Genomic DNA, 14859 nt, shown 5'->3' with positions numbered 1-14859 from the left:
GGCGCTCCTGGTCTGCAAACAAAAGGAGCACTAGAGTGGGTCCCTGCTTCGGCCTGGGGGAACTGGTGAGGGCACTGCTCGGTTTGCAAACAAACAGGAACACTAGAGTGGGTACTTGCTTCGGCCCCGGTGAGTGCGCATTGCAATTGGAACACTGGCTTCCCACAAAGCACTTGCAGAGGTGCAGACAAGCCTAATAGAAGTTCCAGCAAAGCAGATGAAAAAAGTGCTTGGGCCACGTTAGACTGATATGAGAAGCACACAGAGGAACAACAGGGAATAGTATGCTACAGGCAATAGAAACTGAGGAAAAGTAAGTGGCAAGCACACAAACCAATGAAAAGCAAGGGCGGGATGTAAGCCCCTTTTAAGATTTATATTAAATACAATAGCTTTCACAAGCGCAGCGCAAGCACTGTGCAGGGGAAACCTAAAAAATGACAACAGTTAGGAAAGTTTCCAAGTTCCCTCCCTCTTGCACTGCCTGAAAGAACTAAAGGCAAACCTCTTGGGGTACCACTTTGTCCTTGTGTGACAAACACCCTCAGACATCAAATCTCCGCTGAAGAGACATTTTATCTATGAGTCTATTTCTTTCTAATAACACACATTCTGTTACAGTGCTCTGTATATGCTTTATAAATAGATGGTAAACCTGCATACAAAGATCACAAGCATACCTTACATTATGGAGTTATACGCAGGGCCTCTGGATTGAAATTATGCGATTCTACAGCCAGGGCATTTTCCACATCATGAATTTACCACATCTGCCACTTAATCTACCATTTTCTGCATAATTTTCAGATTTTACCCTAAGGTCAAACGGACCAAACGATACTAAAAAAAAAAAGATCACCACACATAATATAGCACGGTGGCAAATCCTTTGCAGATTGGCATTCATGTGGTGATTGGTGTATTCCAGTATTGAACAAGTACAAAGGTGATGCAACTTTTCCCAAAACAGATTAGAACGACAAAATAACAACATTGGTAACCTTAATGTTCATAGAGAAATGAATGTTTTTTTAAATGTTCCTGGACACTTAAAATATTAAGTGTCTCTTCTCTGATAAAAATATAGAAGTACAGTACACATCTTAATGGCATTGGTTTGTCTCAATATTGTTTGTTAATTTCATGTAGTGTAAGGCTCCAGCTTAAGACGTCTTTTGGCCACTGTGGACCTCAATGAATATAAGGAGTAAATATAAGCAATAAATATAAGCTTGACAGTTGCATACGAGTTCCTCTGAGGTAAGTGGGCCTGTAGGGGGCTGTGTTGTGCCCCTGCGCAGTATACTCTACGAGTAAATGGACAGACGTAGTTCCTAGTAATTTGTACTATCAAGTTAATATTTGGGGTAAATCTATGGATGTAGGACCTAGTGAATTATAGAAGTGGGAAAATAAAGTAGGAACACTTCTTTTGAAGTAGATTCTATTCATTTATTAGTTCTAGCGAGTAATACAGGAGCAAATCTATGGATGTAGGTCCTAGTCATGTGTAGGATTTGGGGTGTAATTTACATGCAAAATATTTCCACAAATAATGAAAGACTAGCAGGGTAATTGTTACTTTTAAATGGAAGGTAAGGCAAGTTGACTGGATAGTTATAAAGCCGACAGATAGATTACATTCAATTTCTATGTTTTCTTCGGTTGCTACTATTGTAATGAAATCAACTTTTTGCGTTTAAAAGGAAAAGACGATTCTGGGTACAACTTACTCTGAGGGTTGCATGATAGAGATTGAAAAGTTCTTGCTGTCACCGCCAGGCCTCAGAATCAGATTTCCGCAGCCGGGATTCCGCTCTAGCATGTCATTTGCTTCTTTTCTGCTAACTTGATAGAAGCACCTGTAAAGCAAGAAGTCAAAGCAGAGATGAGAAAATATCTGGGGATGAAATTAACATGTTGACAATGAGAACTAAACTGGATGCAAACACTCATCTCTGCAGAGCAGCCTATGCTTGAGAAGGATCAAGTTTTGTTGAAACCTACTCAATTGCATAAGTCATTTACACTCAGATTACAAGTAGCCCACTTTGAACATGATCATTATTGCTGCCAAATAAAATTAAATGCCACGGAATTCGGAATTTATTGAGCGCAATAATTATTGTCCATTCTAACCTTTTGTGGGATATTATGCATATTTTGGTTGTTACAGAATCACCATCAATCCAGCAATGCAGCAATTGTTACTTTGGAGCCGGCTGGGAGCCTTCAGTTCAAAAGATCAAGAGGCTCATTATGATCGCCCGCCATCATAACGGTGATAGGACCGCCAGCCAGACGTGCGGCGTTCCCACCAGCCAAATTAGGATGCGCACGCCACACTGGCGGGTGCATCCTGGCCTTTTCACATTGCTGACGGTGCTGCTGGCTGAAGCACCGTCCACAATGTGAAAATGCCACGATGTGCATTTCCATGCACAACGTGGCAGGCACCACCCGGCAGTGGTGATCCTTCCGCCATCATAATGAGCCCCTAAGTCCCAACATGGAAACAAATATGGCCAACCACGCTTTGTAGACTTTGTGGCCAGGCTGAAGAGACTCATTCATCTCCTGTGTATTTGCCCAGCCGTGAACAATTTGAGGCGGTATTATTTACTTCAAGTATTTTGCACTCTCCAAGTCAGATCATGTCGGCCGGCTGTAATGTTACTGCTGAACAGCTACTCGTTACAGACCTCATGCAGGGCCGCCAGATTTTTGCTTAAAGTTAGCACATTATTACAAAAATCAAACACATAGCGTTCACATTAGTGCCTTTTAAGTATACAAGACCAACACATCGTATCTGCACACTTAGCACATTTGGAACTCTGGTGGTGGACATAGAAGGCTACAGAAGGCTCAGCAGAGACCCACAGTGTTTGTACATCAATCAGGCATCAGACCATGTTTTATACCATGCTGCTAAGCCCACTTTAGACACCATCAGTGTTACAGTGATATGCAAACTCGTACCCTTGCACATGATTTCAGTTACGAAATTTGGGATCATTAACTTCGATCAATCAACTTGCTTATGGTTCATATTTGCATTTTTGAACATGGTTCCGGATACATGTTCCGTAACATCTAGTTTACATTTGCATTTTGCACGCGAGTTCAGCTAATATTTCATATTGCAGTTTTTGCACATGGCTGTTGACAGGAATTTGTGGATACGCAACATCCAATTTTAGTAGTAAGAGAGGAGTACTCCAAGTGTAAGTTACAATAAATCCTTTGTGAATAATGCCAGCAACTATGCAAAAGTATACATAGTATCTGTTCACAAAGGCAGACATGAATGGCGCCCCAAGGAACTGTGGCTACAAAGTCAGAAGTAGATCATGGAATCATTGTATTTTATTGTCTTATATTATAGTATTTGTATAGAGCTTACTACATTTATGTGGGGTGATGAAGTGCTTGCCCATGTGGGAAGCATACTGCACCATGTATGTGTACGTTTGACCGAGTGCTGTCTTTGCTTTAAGGCTATGGGGAAAGTGTTTCCATGTTATGTGTGCTGACTATCAAGTTGGTTATTGTACTACAACTCTTAGTGATGTGTTGGATGATGAAATGTGATATATAGACAACAAATTATCTAAATACTTGTTATGCTGGCAGCTCTGATTAGCTCTGCAGGTACATTTATTGTTTTGATAGAGTCTCTTATGTTTGTGATCTGATTTTCAATGCTGGTTGTGGCAGGAGAACGTCGACTCTGATCTTACGGATCTGCTAGAGGTAACCGGTGCCACTAAAGAATGAAGGGGGCCCAGAAGGGATGTCAGTGAGCTTCTCAAATAGACTGCATCACAGTCCTCCTTTATACGATTACCCTTAAAAGATGTCAATTGAGGAGATTTGCCTAGATGGACTTCATTATAGTCATTGTTTTTATCAGTTTAGTCGGTAACTCTGTGGTATTGGTCATAGGTATAATGCCGCCTCATCAGATGGGAGTATTCAGAGTAGACTTTTTAGGAAACAAACAGCCTGCAACTCTGTACTCCATGCTTCCAGCTCACATCCACGACACCAGATACATGCTATCCCTTATGGGGAATTGGTGAGAGTGAGACGCAATTGCAGCTTGGACACTGATTTTGAGGTACACAAGAAGGGTACACTGGCTAGATTCAGGAATAGGGGTTACAACCAGGGGACCTTAAAGAAAGCTGAACAGAGGATAGACCAGATAAAGAGAGAAGAAACGTTGAAACATCGAGTGGTAGAGGCAAGGGGTGATGACAAAATTAGACTAGTGACAGGCTTTACTAACTGGTCGGGGACACTCAGAAAGAGTCTAAATAAACACTGGCACCTACTCAAAGCAGATAGATCCCTGAAAGAGGCAATTACAGAGAAACCGAATATTACTTACAGACGGGGCCTCTCTCTGAAGAATATTTTGAGTCCCAGTTATCCGACAACTAGAACTAATACCAATTGGCTTAGTCAGCACTCATGGGGGTTTTATGGTTGTGGTCGCTGCATAGCTTGCAAATGGTCCAATGCCAAGATAAAGGATTTCCAGGGACCTGGTGGCAAGACTTACACGATTAGGACGAATATTACATGTCTTACCAAGTTTGTGGTATATGCCATTGTATGTAAATGTGGCAAGAAATATATTGGAAGTACTATCAGACAACTACGGGACAGAATTGGGGAACACATACGGGCAGTGGAAAATGGAGATATGAGATACCCTCTAGCGGCACACATATCCATTTGCACTGAACAAACCACGACAAAAAGTTTTACATTTTACGGAATTGACCATATACCTAGACACCCAAGGGGTGGAAATAGGGAGCTGACACTGAGGAAGAGAGAAGCACTCTGGATATTGAAAATGAGAAGCACAGAGTGCGGCCTGAATATTGATCAGGAGCTGCACTATTTCTTGGGCAGATGAATTCACAGGTCTTTATTTAATAAGCATGGGAACCCTGGTGAGATGTCTGAGATCAGATAGGGTTACAACTGTGCTGGAGTAATTGACCTTTTAGTGGTATATCTACCAACCACCTACCAGATATGTTATCTACGAGGGATAACGAAATTGAAGAGTTGAACTGCAAAGTACAGCCATGATTTGTATCTGTTTAAATGCGAAATGACCCTTTGCGAGTTGATGTCCAATGTCTATGTTCTTAATAGTATGCACAATGTTTCCAATGATTTTCAGGCCGATACGAGATAAACTGTTGTTTTATACTGACTTATTGTAATGACCGCATCTGTTGGAGAGACATAAGGGCGTGACACCGGAAACGCACTCAGCACATCGATACAATGAGATCACTTCACCTACGGATAGCACCTAATATTTGATTGCGGCTGACGTGCACTTTATCACCGCGTGCAAGACAAGGATTGGTTTTTTATCTAATACGGGGGTTTTAAATAACCGGTTTAAATCTTGAATTAAGACAGACTAAGATCGTTTTGGTATTTCGGGGGAGACTACTGGTAGTCTGTCTTTTGTGCTTATGTCTGACGAGACATGACGTTTTTAAGAGGGAGTGGCTTCATGCGGCTGGCGGGATCACAACTATTTGCCGTCAACACTCGGGAAGAGGTTAGCTGCACTCAGCTCGACCATCGTATACAATTTATCGAAGGGACGGTGTATCTGGGGAAATCGAGAATGAATTTGCGATAAAAGGTAAGAATCGAGGAAACGTAGAAACACGCACTCATTTTTGTGATAAAGGAATTTTGCGTTAAAGGGCGCGTAGTAGAGGATTGTTATTTGAATGGATATTGACAAAGGGATATTTGCGTGTCAAGGGCGCGTAGTAGAGGATTGTTATTTGAATGGATATTGACAAGAAACTTGATCAAGTTCAGTCCACTCTTCGGGAGGACACTATTTGAAGCGGCTAGTGTATTGACATTGTTATTTGCTGCCGCTGTGCGTTTCACATAGACCAACGCGGCTTTTATTCCTTTCTATCTACAGCATAATTGACAGACCTCGTCACTTAGGAGGAATCAACAAGAGCGCATACATTTTACACCGTCCACGAACAGAACCCCGTGTGGTCCGGAATTTGTACCACGCTTCGAGTATGTACTCAAAGTAATATAACGTGTTTTGGGCACAGACATACCACATGTGATTTTCCTCTGATGTGGTTTTGTTTATATTTCTGCTTATTGTAGACACAAGAAAAGAGAAGGAATAGGTATTTAACATAATTTTTTCACTAAGGGTGCTATCACAGGAGTTTTTCACGGTCTTGTATGTTTGGAAGGGCACATTGGAAGTGCGCCAATCATGGGCTTTCTACTCGGTCTTGTTCTGCTCTGTTGCTTGGTTTTCACCTGACTCACCTGACTCCTTCACCCGTATGGCACGGATCACGACTTCGAACCCGTACTACAGGATCGTCTCACTCATAGTTTATCATTTCCTTTTCTCTCTCCTTCCTTTGGGATCATAGTTCTTTTAAACTCACTTGTGGTTTTCAATTTCATTGTCTGACTTCAAGTTGGAGTTGATGTACATATGTTGTTTAATTTCTATAGACATTACAACTATGTTTTTACGTACTAGGAAACCACTCTTTTGGGAATTTATGAAAGATTATATTGTTCTTCATTGCTGTTTCTTTACTTGTACAGCCTTGAGAAAGTCGTGGGACCAGCCTTCCCATAACGACGAAACACGTGTTGGCTGTGGAGTTTCTAAGGAACACTTCTAAAATAAAGAAAGAAAGAAGATCTGACTAATGTCCTCTACAATTACTTGTTAGATGTTTTTACTTCCGAAATCTAAAATAATGTTGTAAATACTTATTTACGTGTGCTAGGGACTCAAAAGAATTGTTATTGTTTTTATCAGTATAGGATGTCAATGCTGAGAGTACGTGACTATTTGGGACCTGAGAAGTGGACTATGTTAGAGACCTCTGTTGATCAGCAATTAACTGGCAATCTTTGCCAATTTGTGACAGATCACTTTTGGTTTCTTGATCTGTGCAGGCCTATTTGGTTAGTATTGTGACCTAGGCTATCTTGTTGGTCTTATATAGCTCAATTAAATTATCCTCTGATCCTTTCACTGACACATATTTCCAATTTAAATTCACTGAAGGAGGATTAACTTCCATTCCATAACTTTGTCATGATTGACCACGAGTCACATGTATGGGGAGTTGATGTTTTGATTCCAAGTGAGATATAAACAACTATGTTCACAGTGGACTCATTTCAAAAAGTACATTATTATGGTAGATATGAGGAATCATCCGCAGCTATATTACTTGTAACATCTGAAAAAGTACATAAAAAAGAATGGCCACATTTATTTGTTGATGCATGCAACAGAGTACAATTGCAGAAATTATTTATTTGTTCCTGTGGAGTGCTCAACAAGAAATGATGACTCAGTGCAACAGTGACAATTGTGTGTACAATCAAAAACAAAAGACTCTAGACCCAGAAAGAAATTCCAGGGCAAATAAGGACAATAGAGAACGTTTCAACCTCTATGCAAATACTGAGGACAGTGAATAATTTAGAGAGGACAATATACGAGTGAAGCATGTCTGGGATATGGCCAATCATTGAATTAGTGTAATCAATGGAAGAGGACTTACAGCAGGCAGAGCGATCCAACTGAAGTAATTACTTCGAATAGCCAGTACTCAATGGAATGTTTTGATTACAGGCCTCACCTTTATTTCACTCTATCAGGTGTTAAACATGGGATTTGTATGTAATAGCTATGCTTTAGTACTTTAACTCATTTTATTGTTATATTAAAAGGCCCTTTTACGTGTCACAGCATTGAAAAAGTCCTATGAAGGGACGAAACATGAGTTGGCTGTTGCGCTGTATCAAAATTATTGTTATGTAGGGTATATATAAAACATTTAGGGCCCGATTCACAGAATTAACTTAAGACTAAATCCTAAACTTACTACTTTGTGGTATTCACAGACTGCACTTACTACTTTTGGTATTCACAGAATGGATTTACGACTACTAACTTTACGTCCGCACTCGGGTCGGAAATTCCGGCCCGGAGGCGGAGCTTATGGCCCGGAGGTGGAGCTTCCGGCCCGGAGATGGAGCTTTCGGCCCGGAGGTGGAGATTTCGGCCATGGCTAAATCTCCGCCACCAGCCGGAATCCCCACCTCCGGGCCGGAAGCTCCGCCTCCGGCCCGGAAGCCCCGCCTCCGGGCCGAAAGCCCCGCCTCCGGGCCGAAAGCCCCGCCTCCGGGCCGAAAGCTCCGCCTCCGGGCCAGAATTTCCGGCCCAAGTGCGGACGTAAAGTTAGTAGTCGTAAATCCATTCTGTGAATACCAAAAGTAGTAAGTGCAGTCTGTGAATACCACAAAGTAGTAAGTTTAGGATTTAGTCTTAAGTTCATTCTGTGAATCGGGCCCTGTAATATTACAATTTATTTGATGTTATGTTTTATGGAATTATGAACTGTCGGGGAACCTTGAGGATATTCAAAATTGTGGGGTGTCAACAATTTTTGAATGCTCTTGGTATGGTGAACTGGTCCATACTATTCCATAGGTTTTGACCTTACTTATACTGGAGAAGGATTATCGTTCTGAGTTCTTTCTCATGTTTAGCAGCTCATGTATTTATCCTGTGAACAATCATGTTTTCACTTGCCGCTGAAGTTTAAAGGCTCCTGAAAGAATTGAATCGGGGTCGGCAATGAGTTTGTTAGCTTGGTTGCTTGTACCGTGAAAGCATGGTAAAAATTTACTTTGTTGGTATAGTGGTTCTTTCCCCTTGGAGGGTCTGTGAATGATGCATATTGCTTCAAACATTGAATATCTACCTATAGATAGCTACAGAAGTGTTTGCATCATTGGTGTCAGGTATTCTCTGAGACGAAGGCAGAGGAAGAGTCCTGTACAGATTTGGAGTTTCTGAATTTTGCGTATTATGAAGCACAAGGTTTTAAGGTATAGGCTATTGATATAGCCCAGCTTGGTGATCACAAGAGTGATCATAGCTTATCTTTTTTGCTGGTAAGTGAGGTATGGGATTATGTGTCACAGTGCTCATTGAGTTCATTACTCCTTGTAACCTCATTGGCATGTTGTATCGGACAGACATGAGCCCATGGTTTCTCCTAGGGTTCTCATTTCTCTTGATATAGCTGGCGAGCATTAACTTCCTTGGGCCATATGTCCATATGTTAGTGTTTGCACCATTGCCCACCTGTCGTGATCACTGTCTTTGTGGTGTTGAACTTTAGGTGGTTAATCTTCATCCATGCATCGAAGGCACAAAAGTAATCACCAATACTTAATGTGTAAAAGTCTTCTGGGCCATCCATTGTTAAAATGATTTGAATATCATCTGCCTAGTTGGAACATGTAAGATTAAATGGTCTGATCAGGTATAGAAAGGTTATTAGATGTTGAATAGGAGAGGACAGATGGCTGAACTCGAGGTGTGCAACAATGTTGGATTTGTGAGTGGCAGATCTCATAGACTATTTGGATATCAAGCTTTGTCTGTCTTTGAGATATGAGGCAAACCAAACAGTGTCTCAGTAGTAGTGTCTAGTGGTGAACAGTGTTAAATGCTGCTAAGTCCAGAAGCAGTAAGGCAGCCTCTCCATTCTTGCCTACTACTAATGTATGATCCCATATGGATAAGAATGCTGACTCTGCCTCTACTTGGTTTGAATCCAGATTGTTGATTCAATATCAAGTTATTTTCCTAAGTAAAAATGGAGAACTGATTAAGAACTGCTCTTTCAAATAGTTTACCTAAGGAAGAGCTGTTGCAGATTTGTCTATATTTTTGATGGGGTGGATAGGGCTAGATTCTTATTCTTGGGAGTGGTCTAAAATAAGAGGCTTCTAATTGAAGCGGCACAGATCCTAGTTCCTAGGACTTGTTTAACAAGCTTCTAGCTAGTTCCTCTCCACAGGTTGAGTAAAGGATATCTTTTCATATTTGAGGGGAGGGGGAGCAGGCTCTGAAGATGATTCTGATGGCATTATTACAAAGACCCATACGTCTGGATCCAAACAATTGATTTCTATGAAACAGAAGCCATCTACAGATGTTGTAAGGGGTATGGGGGAGCATGAGTAACTTCATTATACTTCAGGAGCCAACAAGCACACTGTAGTGAAGAACAGCTACAATGTAATGAATTATGAGACAATCAGTGACACAGAGGACCATAGTATGTTAAAATATGTTTTGATGGGGTGTGGCCTAGCGGAGCAAGAATTGGGATGAGTCTCTTCTTAGCTCCGAAGAATCCTCATTCTTTCAGCACCATCTGAGGCACCGGGACCACGCTCAAGAGGCGTAACCATAGTGGGGTGCCTATTCCCCCCACCATGTTCGCGTTGGGATATCCGTGCCCAAAACAGCAGTCCTGGCTACAGTGATTTTGGAATCGGCCTGCATCGCACTGCCCAACTTGCCATTTTGACACAAAAGGCCGGCGGGTTGCTTGGGCTTCCAACTGCAGAGTTAGTAGGCTGATCGGGCCCCAACCCTCACCAGAGAGCAGAAATCTGCTCCGCTGCGATGACCCAGTGATGATTGCCCCGCTGGTGGCCCACCTGCCTCAGACTGCGATCAAAATCTGAGGGACCACCATCTTGGGGTATATACGGTGTAACCTACACACCGTTGCGACCTAGGTTGTGCTCCCTGTGTTGGTGGACCTTCTGATGGGACCCGGGAAGTGGTGAGGCTGGGCCAGCAACATGCTTACATCTCCCTACACTGAACTGGGCATGGCTGTCAGCGGACTTCTGCAGGGGGACTCAGTCAATGTACGAACAGCCGCTGAGGGGAGGGGCACTGCAGGACCTCAGATGCTTGTCCCAGCACATCAGCTATCCCCTGCACCTGCCAACCGCTAGGTGACTCAAGCTGAAGGTAAGCGCCAGCTGACTAGAGGCGACCCCACCACATCCTTGCTGAGCCCCCACAAACTTGCTGGTGGGAGAATAGAGCGAGTGGACCCCGCACACGAGGAGAGAATGGGTCACTGCATCACCAGGACTTGCTGTGCCCTTGTGCACTAGACCTGTGACGGGCGGGGAAGCGACTTGGGGTGCCCAGAGGGCTGGATGCAACTGCCGTTATCGGTAAAGATCTGCTGTGAATATGTGCCCGTGTCCCCTCTCCTCCTGCCTACAGAGACTTGGTGCATGAGGCCCTGCCCTTTTGGGGAACAGCGGGACACAACTCGGCAACAGGCCTTGACTCCTCATCTGTGCCCCCAGCGGGAGAGTCAGCATAGTTGGGGTCTAATTATCTGCCTCTGCACTGTGATTCACCAGATTGACAGTGGAGCAGCCCTGTGCAGGATGCGATTTCCTGAGCCTCACTAGTACACCAAAGGTCTGGACAGAGGAACCTGCACCCACCCCTGCCGTGCACCACCTTAGCTTGGAGCCCCTGGGGTTGATGGAAGTGGGGTGCTTTGGGAAATCCCAACGGCCTCTTCTGCCTGCTCTGTTGGACCTAGCTGGGGCTCTGTAGTGGCATCCGTCGTGCCTGGGGGATGTGGGCTGTGGGCCCACCATGTTTTCCCCTAGTCAGTATGCTGTGGAGACTACGTTGGCACCTGATGTGAGGGGGAGCACTGCGGGGAAGGCAATACTCTCCCCAGCCCCTGACCCGCCAGACGCCGCACCAGAAGAGCCCAGACCAATTGTTTTGAGACCCTCTCACCTACTCCTACACCACGCCACCTGAGTAGGGCTCTGTTTGAAAACTGACTTGCCTGGACCCCTATGCACACAAGGACTTTGGGAGAAGCATCGAGGCCCTACAGACTGAGTTGGGCTCCAGGCGCTCTTGCAGTGCTGAGCGCAGACACACTCACTACTCCTGACACTCACTACTCCTGACCCATGGCACATCAAGGAAAGCCCAGGGGGCCTTTCTTCTGGACTGCCATGGTCTCAGGGTGACCCGAGGTACCCCACGAACTCTGCACTGGGAACTGCTCCATTCTCAGGCAAACAGTGAGGAACCAAACCACCTGCACCCATCCAGAGCTTTGCAGCTGAAGGCAGCATCCAACATAGACACTAATCAGTGACTTCAGTCCTCTAGTTGGCATCTGGGCTCAACCAGTGGGGCTTAATACAAACTGCTGCAAATGAGCCGCGGTGCCGACGCATCCCCCCAGCACTGGCAGGGCCTATCGGGTGGCGTCTAGACTGGGCCGACCAGACTCCGTCCTGGACATCCTGACCGGGGTCAGTTTCTTTACCGAAAAACAAGCAGTCTTGAAGGTGTCGCTGATCTAATTTTTCATGGCAGCATGATCTAGCTGTTCCAAGATTTCCAAAAGCCTGTCACCAATAAGCTGCGTAAACTCAACATACTCTACCAGTGGGGCCATCTATTTGTTATCATGTTCACATAGGAGGGCAGACGCCAGGCTCTCCACTACCTGATAGATGCAAAACAGCTCCTGAGGCTCCAAACTGATCCACAGGAAGATGCCTCAATGCCACCCCACTCACCCACCTGTGAACCGCAGCCTCTCATCTGGACCACTGTGCTGCCCCACCACTTGGACAAACACTTCAAGGAAACAGCCTCATAAGAAACTAAAAAATACATAATTAAGCATTTTCAAGACACAGGGGCTTTCCCCAGTTCACTCGACTGCTGACTTGCAATTCTTGCCTTCCATTACACTTCAACCTGCTTTATGAGACTGGCAGCTGGGGCTGCCTTGGCGCTGCCCTCTCTGCTCCTGGGACATGATACTGAACTTAGTAAGATGTTCTCATCTCTGGAGGACATGCCGGTTTTGGCCACCGGTACAGGAGCCAAGGTACACACTCTGCTCCTGCAGGCCTCCTCGCAGGTTGACCATAGGGCTTGTTAACTGGTGGCTCTCCGGATACAGGGGTCCTGGGTATCTCTCTGACCTGTCCCTGCTTCATCATCGGCCCGTCTCCAAATTTTGTGGGCTGCAGGAGGTGGGGGTATTTGGGGGACATTGACATATTGGCCCACCTTTCCTGTGGGGTAGATGAGACCTCTCCTGTTGGGCAAATACTCTCAACAGACATTCCCTTCGACTCATACCTCGGGAGATTGATACCACTGTTGTGACTGGCGTGACTGGGTGCCTGTCACTCCAGGACTTGAATGGAGCTATTAGGCCCTGTTGGCCTTTTGAGGTTTTTGTTCTTAACGTACCTTTTAACCTTCCTAGGTTGGATGCTCCCCCAAGGGAGACTGCCTCCCTCAAGCGCATGCGGTACATCACCAGCCACCACGCCCACATCGCCACTCAGGCCTCCTTATTCGGCCCAATCTTTCACCCTGCAATTCCTGTGACCCCATCTTGGGCAATGATTCGCATTTGGGAGTGGGGCCTTCCCCTGTTGTGCCACTTTAGTACTACTCACCGGGGATTCAACATGTGCCACCTTGGAGACACAACTGCTACACTTTTTACATTGCACAATGACCACTACACACCACACTAAACTACTTTCTCTTAACATCAGGGATCTGAACTCCCCTAATAAATGGGGGAAAGTGTGGCGCTATCTTCTTTTGCAAGAACCAAACGTAATTTTCCCTCAAGAAACTCACCTCCTGTGAGAGGACTCTCCGTGCATGTCACATCCAAGCCACCCTACCAAGACAATCAGGGTGGCTATCGTGTGTAAGACGAGATTTTGCACCAAGGTATTAAAGAACACAAGGGACGCTAATGGCCAATACCTAAAACTAACTCTACAAAGGGGTGCCCACCCGCTCACTCGCCTTAATGTTAGCGCTCCTAACCAGGCGCAAGATACTCATCTAAGATCCTTTGCAGGAGCAGCTGACAAGCAAGAAGGGACCTGGTGGTGGGAGAGGTATCTAAACCTGGTGTAGGACCCTGAACTTGATCAGAGCGCTGCCTCCTTTCAAGGTGCTAGGGCGATGTCAGTCACTCTTAAGCTGGATCTTACTGACTTGAGGTTAGTGGACGTGTGGTGCTACAGACACCCTGACATATGAGGTTACTCCTTTTACTCGCATGTCCATCCCTCTGACTCCCACATTGAGTATCTCTTTCTCATCCACTTGTTGCTCCAAGACCTGGAGCCCGTCACCATCTCAGATATCTCCATCTCAGACCATGCCCACATCGAACTTGTGTAAACGCGGGTTGGGGGTGCAAGGCAGGCTCTGCCACACTGGCACTTCCCCCTTTGCTTAGAGACCCTGTCCATGTTGCTGACATTCAAAAAGGAATTACAGACTACTGCAGCCTAAATGACCTCCAGTGGATCTCAGGGCAAACACTCTGCGATGGCTTCAATGGCACCATCAGACTCATTCCCAAGCCTGGCAAGGATCCCACTCTCTCTGCCTCTTACCGCCCCATTGCTCTTTTAAACACAGACACCAAGACCTTCACTAACATCTTGGCAAACCGGCTGAAATCATACCTCCCTGGCCTGATCGAGCTGAATCAGGTAGGCTTTTATCCGTAATCGACAAGGACGGACAATATCTGGTGTATTTTGCACCTAGTGGAGAAATCCCACTGGCACAACATACCCTCATGTCTCCTCTCGCTTGACGCAGAGAATGCATTTGATAGGGTCAGCTGGCCATTCCTATGAGCAGTCCTTGGAAAGACTGGCCTAGGTTACTCATTCCCCAGCAGGGAGGCGGGCGAATGTCGTACCTTGCACAACTTATTGGAGGGCTCGACCATAAAGACATTTGAGCAATGCAAAACTGACTTTCAGATCCCTGAAACGTCCTGGCTTGAATACTGTCAGCTGTGCCACTGGGAGTTCCACCCCCCTAACACTCAGGAGGCAACACCGCAATACACCCCCTGTGAGACA

The 14859-nt window shown here is 45.1% G+C and overlaps 1 protein-coding gene across 1 annotated transcript in view; it reads right to left on the bottom strand.

The window, feature by feature from the left end:
- The window catches only part of STAP1 (signal transducing adaptor family member 1), a 414195-nt gene that overhangs the window by 127705 nt on the left and 271631 nt on the right, over nucleotides 1-14859 (bottom strand). Inside the window, exon 6 of the mRNA XM_085636512.1 lies at nucleotides 1734-1862. Coding sequence (XP_085492638.1) covers nucleotides 1734-1862 — 129 coding nt within the window. The remainder of the gene's footprint in view (nucleotides 1-1733; nucleotides 1863-14859) is intronic.

The sequence above is a fragment of the Triturus cristatus genome, chromosome 2_1, assembly GCF_964204655.1.
Source record: "Triturus cristatus chromosome 2_1, aTriCri1.1, whole genome shotgun sequence".
NCBI classification, from domain to species: Eukaryota; Metazoa; Chordata; class Amphibia; order Caudata; family Salamandridae; genus Triturus; species Triturus cristatus.
Note: the sequence above shows the minus strand (reverse complement) of the source record. Positions and strands in the feature narration are given on the sequence as shown.